This window comes from Sinocyclocheilus grahami, unplaced genomic scaffold, assembly GCF_001515645.1.
Source record: "Sinocyclocheilus grahami isolate Dianchi unplaced genomic scaffold, SAMN03320097.WGS_v1.1 scaffold54.1, whole genome shotgun sequence".
In the NCBI taxonomy this organism is placed as follows: domain Eukaryota; kingdom Metazoa; phylum Chordata; class Actinopteri; order Cypriniformes; family Cyprinidae; genus Sinocyclocheilus; species Sinocyclocheilus grahami.
Genome location: NW_015505233.1, coordinates 5748404 through 5758400, shown reverse-complemented (window position 1 = coordinate 5758400; position 9997 = coordinate 5748404). Strand labels below are relative to the sequence as shown.

Sequence of the window (9997 nt, the reverse complement as noted above, 5' to 3'; positions counted from 1 at the left end):
TTTCACACCGAGGACAACTGAGGGACTCATATGCAACTATTACAGAAGGTTCAAACGCTAACTGACGCTTCAGAAGGAAAACCATGCATTAAGAGCCGGAGATGTGTAAATTTTTCTTATTTTGCCTAAATTCATTAGGCAAAATAATTAATTTAATAATCTAATTAATTTAGTACTGCCCATCAGAGGCTAAAGAAGATAGTTACATGTTTCCCAGAAGACAAAAGTTAAATTTACCCTGATCTTCAAATTCAAAGTCTTCACTCCAGTTTAACTGTTCAGGACAAACAAGGGACTTTTGCTTATTTGCCTTGTGTGTGTGTGTGTGTGTCCTCACAGGCCACTGAATTTGGGCAATTAAATGTTTAAGTTGGGCAGGACTTCTCAGGCGCGGACACACATACACAAGTGCTGCGCTGTGATAAAACCCTCGCTATAATTAAATATGGACTACATTATAACGCACACACTCGCAGGCGTAAATAAAAACATTCTGCCTGTAGGGATTTAATCTGACCATGTATAAGCCCCTCTGCAGCAGCCCAACCCCTCGCTCTCATTCACACTCGGTGGGCTAGTACATGTACAGTAAATGAACATACTTTCCAGAAGGCCAACAATTCACTAAAAATGGTTTTTTTATTGGTCTTATGAAGTATTCTAATTTGTTGAGATAGTGAATTGGTGGGTTTTTGTTAAATGTGAGCCAAAATCATCACAATTAAAAGAACCAAAGACTTAAACTACTTTAGTCTGTGTGCATTGAATTTATTTAAGACACGAGTTTCACAATTTGAGTTGAATTACTGAAATAAATGAACTTTTCCACGACATTCTAATTTATTGAGATGCACCTGTATTTAGGCAAAATAAGAAAAATGTACACATCTCCGGCTCTTAATGCATGGTTTTTCCTTCTGAAGCGTCAGTTAGCGTTTGAACCTTCTGTAATAGTTGCATATGAGTCCCTCAGTTGTCCTCGGTGTGAAAGGATGGATCTCAAAATCATAGTCATTTTTGCAAAGGGTTCAAATACACAAAAATTCTGTGGGACCAGAAGGATCTTTCTGAAGACACTTTTTTTGCTGTTTTTTTTTAAACTTCCTATACATCAAAGATTCCCAAAAAAAACATCACGGTTTCCACAAAAATATTAAGCAGCACAAATGTTTTCACCCTGATAATAGTTTTTTTTAAACTACCATATGCATTTTTTTACATTTCAGTTTTGAATGTGATTATTCTATGTGAAAAGAAATAAAAACAGTTGAATACAATAGTTTGGGTTGTTGTTAATTATAACCTTTAATATTTTAGTTATGTACCAAATGAGAGGGTTCCCTGTAGAGTTTAAACTAGCATTAGTTGGGAGAGATTTTCTTCCTTAAGAAAACCAAGCTACATGTATCTGTATCGATAATGGCATCAGCAGATGTTACTATGAATAATGAGTTATCGGTATCGGTTGAGAAATTTAGTATCAGTGCATCCCTAGTAACAAATATAAAGTTTACAAAAATACAGGTAACCCAAAGACTAGTATTCATCTACCAAAAAAGATCAATTCTGTAGCTGTATTCCAAACCTAATGAGCTGCGTTACAGCATATGAAAGGCATCATAGGTTAATTCCCAAAACAAAGCCTTTACCAATAGGTACCCGGCTTGTAAGCAACCCATTTTTCAAAAATCTAAGGCTGCATTGCATCACAATCCCAGAATGCATTGTGACAAGCTCAGTAAAAATGTAAGATAGCTAATGAGGTGAAAAATACCAAATACCAAATTTAATACCAAAAGTCTAAAGACAAAAAAACTATTTTGGTCTATTTATTAGTATAACTATTTTAAACAATTTTAGTCTATTTTGATGTTGATACTAATTACAGCAATTATTGTCAGCACAACAATACACTAACATCATACTCTATTGGAAATAAGAGTGATAATGTGGTGAGGAAGATTTACCTTGGGTGAGGACGAGGTCAACTCTCTACCTATAACAGCTGAGACAGCTGAGGGTGCCAGAGCCTGTGGAGTGGGTGTTCCTTCAGGAGCTGAGGTCTTTGGTACAGGGCCTCCAGGGGCCACAGCAGGGTTGGGTCCAGCACTAGGAGGCAGAGGGGCCTGGCGTTTGGTGCTCTTCTCGGAGATGCTGCTGTCTACCTCGGATGTGACTGCACCAGAGGATCTGGGCTCATAGAATGGGTTTGATCTAAGAGTGGGAGAACAAACCGCCATATCAGCAAAATAACAATTTGGCGAATCACAGTAGAAATGGGACACTTGTGTTTTTGTTCACACTACAGGTACTTGTCAATTTAGTATACTTAGCCAGTTTAAAACATTTAGATTTTCTGCACCTTTCTACTTGTCTGTATATTACGCTGACAAATGTGTGTGTGTGTTGTTGTCTTCATGTAAACATCAGCAAACATTATTAGCCAATAAAACGCTCTACTGACTATGAGAAGGACCAGGTGCTCCAGAGGTCACACCTCATGAACTTTAACCTATGGCCTCGTCGGAGAGCTCACTGACAGACGGACACAGACGTCCGCTGGCATCAATACACACTGCTGTGTAAAGACCCATCACTCACCACAGGCACACACATGTACATGAATACACACACACACAATGAGGAGACAGAGCGGAGAAAAGACTGAACAGGTATTCAGCTGAAAGACAAGGTTAAAGACACAAAGTATCCCAAGCTCCCAAGCTTACGGACAAAGACAGAGAGCGAAAGAGCGAGAGTGAGAAAGGAGGGAGGAAAGAGCTGACAGCAATGCAAATAAGTTAATAAAAGAAAAAAGTGGAAAGTGCAGTCAAAACAAATGGAGGTGAAAGAGAGGACGAAAGACAGAGTGAAAGCAAAGCAGAAAGAGAAGGTAGAGGGATCAGAGAACTGTAGGCAATTTTTTAAAAATATGTCTCATGTATCGTGTGACTAAGCAAAAATGATCATTGAAAAATAATGATCATTTTAAAAGGGTCATTTCTAGATTATTTTTGTAAAAAAACAAAAACACTTTTGTTAAATATTAATATACAGCTCGCATTTAGTATAAATATATAATTCAAAAGTTTAAGCTCAGTAAGCTCCGTTTTTAAAGAATCCATACTTTTATTTGGAAAGGATGCATTGATCAAAACAGTAAAGTCATTTATAATGTTACAAAAGATTTTAAACAAATGCTGATCCTTAGAACTTTTTATTCATCAAATAAATCTAAAAATGCATTGCAGTTTTCACAAAATATTAAGAAGCACAACTGTTTTTAGCACTAATAATAGGAAGAAATGAGCAGCAAATCAGCATATTAGAATGATTTCTGTAGGATCATGTGGATGAAGACTGGAGTAATGGCTATATACATATACATATGTGCTGTAGTAGAAAGTGACAGTTATTTAACATAGGAAAAATAAACAAAAATAAACACCCTCTTCTGCTCTCCTGTTCGCTACATAACGTCAGGTTTGGAAACGTGTGTCCCTGCTGGAGCACTGTGAGTAAGTGCGAGAAATGCAGAGATGAACAGACAAGGCCAAAGAATGTGGGGAACAACAGAAGCCTTGTTCCTGCTGAAAGAACTCACTCACCACTTTCTTCTCCTCCGACAAGTGCTTTTCTCCTTCTCTCAAACACGCGCGCACACACACTCACGCACTACTAATGAACAGTAGAAGAGCAAACAGAGATTTTGTGTGTTCCAGAATTGTTTTGATAACTCAAAAATAACCACTTAAAATGTTCTGCTCTAACCTACAGCCCCTCCAACAGAACATCCCAGAATTCCTTGACTCACTCATCTAGCTCCTCCTCCTCTGTCTTGGTCGTGTTGGCGTACAGGTATTTGCTCATGTCCACCGGCCGGACATTCTTCCTCTTGCTGCTTCTGGGTGGAGAAACTTTAGGCTGGGGTTCGGGTTCAGGTTCATCAAACGGGTTGCCATGTTGAGGAGAGTCCATTTCTATGTCAGCCTCATCAAATGGGTTTGAAGGATAAGAGGTGTTCTGATCATATACAGGCTCTTGATCTCTGATAGTGGACCACACATGGGGCTTAGGAGATGGTTCTAGAAATACACAAGCAAAAAAAATGCGCATCTACACCGGTATTACATAAATTAAACCTACCATTACAGTAGTACTAAATGTATAAACATGAAGAGAAACTATAATTTAAATAAAAATTATTTATTTGCTTGCTTTAGGCAGTCATCTGGATCTCCATCTATAGAGCTGAGAGCATTCAGCTGCCTCACAATCTCTGCAAACAGCACAACATACAATCAATAAACACGCTAACCTGTATAATGCAAAGAGAGGCATGCAATACATACAGACAATATCTGTGTGTGTGTGTGTGTGTGTGTGTTGAGGTGTGTCTCTCTGAAAAGAGCCAGAACTGTGTCTTCGCTCTAACAAACTGAAAAACAGATCGGACGTAATCTCTATGGCAACAAAGAGATTCCTAAACCAATACGATGAATAAACAACTCAAGCATTTCCATAGGAGCTCCATACATACACTTATACAGGGATAAAAGCACATGGGCTTAATGTTAAGACTCCACCATCTGGGGGGTAACGGGAGGCTGGATTATATCACAATGTACCACACGCACACACAATCACGCACACATAGACATATGCACATGCAAACACAAACACAAACATACACTCATAGGACATGTATTGGGTGGACATTCCTTATACACCGAGATCAAGCAGTGCACTGTGTATGAAAGCCTAGAAAAAGCAGCTAATAAACTATGACCAAAAACAGAACAAATGTAAACAAGCACATAAATAAGCCTCAAAATGCATAAGTAAATGGACACTTGTGCACATACAGAAAGAAACTAAACCACAAAAGGAAAAAGGTAACTGTCACTCAAATGAAACTGAACCGAGACTGGACAGAAATCCTGAAAAGAACACCAAAGATGACATGCTGAAATTTACAAGGGACCAAAAATCCCAAAAAAGTATTGCTCTCGGGATGTGAAGAGACTTTCAACCAGCATAACATTTATTTAAAATTGTATGTTTCAGCTTCAAGTTATGATTTTCTTTATTGCTTATTCGCATTTTTGTAAACTTTTGAATAAATTTACAACTTTCTTGAACCCACCCGTCTGACATGGATCTGATTTTGCATCCGTTTTTGGAGGCACCGCTTAGATCTCATCGATCCATTGAACTATTGTTGATGCTCCGCAAGGCAAAATAGAGAGTTGAGTATCTCTTCTATTTTTCTGTGGGTTTTCTGCTGTACGAACTGTCGAGTCTAAGAGCTATATCTTGCAGACCCGTTTAATTCAATATTCTTGACTGCAGCAAGAGAATTAATTTGGGGTGGACGATGGTTTAATCGTGAAAACTGGGCGCGCTCTGTGGAGGGGAATGGTGATTCGCGGCATTAAATGCATTGTACACTGTCCAGGGTTTACTGCAGTGTGGATAAGTATTTGTGTTATACACTGTACAGGGTTTACTGAGGTGTGTAGCGTGAGCTGTTCAGGGTTTACTGCAGCGCAACAATATTTTGAGACACGCTGTGCAGGGTTTACTGCAGGGTGCTGGTCGGATCTGATGCCGTTCTCATTTGGATATAGGCTCGGGGATTAGACTCGAAGATTCGGCTTTAGCAGAACCACACCTTGCGATTAATTTGAGATCTAAATAAGTGTCAGACGGTGATCTAAAAAAAAGATTAAAAGAAAGAAGTTAATAAAAGTAAAGTAACGTAAAGTTAAGTAGGGAAAAAAAATAAAATAAAAATAATAATAATAAAAAAAGAGTAGAATAACTTCTACCTATTTCTGTTATTTCTGTTGGAGGTGTCAGCATACGGATTAATGGCTTATACATTGACTAGAGGAGGTCCTACTGAGTCTCTAACTGCCCAGATGGCAAGAACTGGCTTGGGAGAGAAAGAGAAAATCATACAAAAGATGATAAAAGATGGATTTAAAGAAATGTGGGGACCGCGTAGACAGAGTGACTGATTGATGAAGGAAGTCAGTGATAGTAAGAAGCTGTATGTGGATTGCTCAGGCAAAAGGAGTTTTTGACAGATAGGAGTGGAACAGGGTTAAATGTAAGTGAGTTGGCACAAGCTGCGAAAGATGCCACACAAGACATGTGGGACATGTTATCTATTGTAACTAATGAGCCAAAATCAGCTATTGGGAAAAGTCCCAAAGTTGAAGATATTTTTCAATGGCAGGAATATGCTTCACAGTTAAAAAGAGCAATTGGAAAAGCTGGAAAGGATTTCACTGATACTTCTGCTAACGGAGGTATTCAGGTTGCGGTTTTTCAGGTTTTTGGAGAAAGCTGAGGCTGAGTGGGGTGAATATGTGAAATTATACACAAAACTACCACAATATGGTGACATTGATAATGAAAAGAAAACCGAGCCAACTGCTGGAGTCCAGGAGAAGAGGAGTCAACAGCGACTAGTCGAATGGGGGTGTATAGGTCGATGGGTGTCAAGAGATCTGAGCAGCATTGTAAACGCTCTGCCGATTATGAAATCAAACTGCACTAATTCTGATTTTTTTTGGGGGGGTTTATGGGTCTTGACCATTTATGGGTCTTGACATACTAAATCAAATTGAAGCTGACATATTGTTGACAAGAGGGCAGCTAATGGATCCTTCACTGTCCACACCCATATCAATACTCAATGAGGCTGGAATTCCTAGAATGCTGTGATTCGAACGGTGGAAGAATCCACTGATTCTTCAGTGATGCAATATTTCTCTGAAAATTGGCCAAATTTATGGTCTCTCAAACAAAGAAAGAACCAGAAAGATACAAATTTCTAAATGTACACGCCTATTTTTAGATGTGTAAAGTGACGATCTGATAAAAATAATCCCAGAAATAACTGAGTGATGATTTAATCTGATTCTTTGTGCATAGAAGGTTTAAATGACAAAGAATGACATCAAATCTGTTCCAGTCCCAATATTATCGTTGCAAGCTCGGATAATGTATTGGACTGAATTCTGGGTTGGTGGAAACACTGTGTAGGTACACAGTAGCATTTAATAGCATTTTGGGAAAACTTAGAACTTATGTTTTGCTTTCAGAAGATATGATTGCTTTTCACTGCAATGAAAGAGTTTGTTTATCGCGTTCTGGCCTCCACCATGATTCTGGCTAAAGCTGTAAACGTAACAGAGACTTGTCATGAGATGAAATTTGTAATGTCTATATTTACTGATGTTACGGCAAAAGACTAATTTTACTGTTAGATTGCAATTTTTTTTTTTAATAAATTCTGCCACTCAGCATCACAGCCAAATGCCAATTTCCAGTGGAAAATTATGTTTGTATATGAGCTGATTTGTTGTAAACGAGTAACATATTTCGGTCAGATCACCTGATTTAACACCACTGTTGAACAGGTAAGTTGACAGGTACACAGTTGACGGGTAAGATCCTCTTTTGGCCAAGATGGTAGCGGAGTTGAGCGGATGCTTGATAGGCCTAGAGCATCGTTAAAGGGGGAACTGTAAAAAGTTACAGCAGACAGTCTGCCTCAGTCTGTCAGTCACACCCTGAGGAAAAGGAGCTTATTTATAAAGAGTTAATGGCAATGGGCTTTCAAGAACCATCTGAGACCATGTGATGACAGCCATTTTTCCAGTGAGACCATAACAACATTTCTTAAAGGGGTCATATGATGTTGCTAAAAAGAACATTAATTTTGTGTATTTGGTGTAATGAAATGTGTTTATGTGGTTTAAGGTTCAAAAAACACATTATTTTCCACATACTGTACATTATTGTTTCTCCTCTATGCCCCGCCTTTCTGAAACGCGTCAATTTTTACAAAGCTCATCGGTCTGAAAAGCGACTGCACACAACTGAATATTTGGGTTGAACTGTTCTGGAACAGTGTTGTAAATACAACTTAACCACTGATTTCTAATCGTGTCCTCTTTTGGAAGACCAAACAAAGTAGTTTCGCTTTCACAACGAAACGCACAGTGTCACATACGGCGGGCTTGAGAGAGCGGCGGCCGGCAGGCTAGAGTGAGGAACGGCCAGCGGGCTAGAGTGAGCGGAGGCCGGCTTGAGTGAGCGACGGCGAGGCGGGCTTGAGTGAGAGGTGGCCGGCAGCCTAGAGTGAGCAGCGGCCAGCGGGCTTGCGGCAACCACATGTGACGACCCCAGGCTGGACTCCGCTTCGTCCACGGTGGTGAAAGCCGATCCGGCGATTCACAGCACGAAGTTGATGTATTTCCTCAGCGACCAGCACGGATCAGCTCCAGGCATGACAAAGCGGATATCGTCCTCTTTTGGAAGACCAAACAAAGTAGTTTCGCTTTCACAACGAAGCACACAGCGCCTTCACGACATGGCGGCGGCGGCAACAACAATACTACAGCGAGAATAAAAGCTAAGCCTTCTTTCTTTGCGTGAACATTTGGGCGGCGTTATGCAAATCTTCCCAGATCATGACGTAGACATGTGGTTGACTCATGTGGTTGACTCTTAACTTTTATAAAGAATATCTCTTTGGATTTGAGACTTTAGTCTTTGCAACTTTACAGATCTTCTTTATGCACCAAGAGCTTGTAACACTCCAAAGATAACTGGATCATGAAGTTGGTTGCTTAAAATTGTATAAAAATTTGGGGATCAGCTTTATGATGAATCCCTGAATGTATGAGGCTGTGATGATATTGAACTAATATGTCTATATTGTAGCTTTTACTTATGCAGGTTTTTAAGACATGCCATAGGACAAACCCAAGACATGGCTAAAGAGGAAGATTGCTTTTACGGATTCAAGAGATGGTAAGGAGAGAAGGGCAAAATCCCAATTGGACACAGTCCTCGTCCTCGAAGGACCTTTTACAAATTTGCAATTGGATTTCATTTCTCTACTCTCCGATCACGGGTATAAATATGTACTCGTCATTGTCTGTAAATTATCACGATGGGTAGAGGCTTTTCTGCTACGTACAGCTACAGCTGAAAAGGTTGCCGAAGTTTTGCTCAGAGAGATTTTTCCCAGGTGGGGAATTTTTGAGTCACTGGACAGTGTCCAAGGAACTCATATTACAGGGAAGGTTTTGAAACCCTGTATGAAAATTCTGGGCGTGAAACAAAAATTCCATATTCCGTATAGACCTCAATCGAGCGGAAGTGTGGAAGCGCAAAATGGCTTTACGAGCAAAATTGAGCGAGTATGATGGTGGATGGTTTCGACACCTACCAGCAGAATAAAAATAAAATGAGAAACAAAACAAACAGAATAAAATAAATAATAATAATACTAATAATAAATAAAACTGAAAAGAAAAAAACATTTAGAATAACAGAATAAAAACCAAAGATTTAATAAAAAAGAAACAAAAGAATAACAGAAAAAAATATAATACAGTAGAACCAAGAAACAGAACAGAAAATAACAAAAGAATAGAATAACTATGAAAAAAGAAACAGAAAAAAATAATGAAGAAATAAAAATAAAAACGAACAGATCAAGAAATAGAACCGTTTACAAACAGACATTACAAACTGCAGCCCTGTGGTGGTCTTATAGTATCAGATTCACCTGCAAAGGTGCAAAGTCTCACCTGTGATCTTGGCGGCCTTCTCCTCCTGGTTCACTCTGTTCTCCTCATCTTCCTCATTCTCTTCCTCAAAATCATCCAGATTACCAATATCAGCCTGCTTCATGCTCATCAGACTGGCCAGACTCTGCATATCTTCATCACTACACACAGAACGAGAAAGAAATAAAAGCACAATATTTTTGATGAAATCATTCATAGATGAGACACAGTACCCAGTTTTTGCATTTTCTGCACTCATTTTGAGGCTAAATGGATTTGAAATGGATTTAAATACAGTAAAATTGAGAATGGATTGAGAACCGTTCACTTATTTCCTGATAACACCTTCCCCAGATTTGAATAAAACACTGACAACTGTTAGTAAAGAGTGAAAATGGCCT

The 9997-nt window shown here is 39.0% G+C and overlaps 1 protein-coding gene across 1 annotated transcript in view; it reads right to left on the bottom strand.

The window, feature by feature from the left end:
• LOC107583560 (EH domain-binding protein 1-like) overlaps nucleotides 1–9997 on the bottom strand; it is a 124001-nt gene that overhangs the window by 95801 nt on the left and 18203 nt on the right. The window contains exons 3-5 of the mRNA XM_016269829.1: nucleotides 9618–9757; nucleotides 3815–4085; nucleotides 1968–2214 (exon numbers count right to left, since the gene is read on the bottom strand). Coding sequence (XP_016125315.1) covers nucleotides 1968–2214; nucleotides 3815–4085; nucleotides 9618–9757 — 658 coding nt within the window. The remainder of the gene's footprint in view (nucleotides 1–1967; nucleotides 2215–3814; nucleotides 4086–9617; nucleotides 9758–9997) is intronic.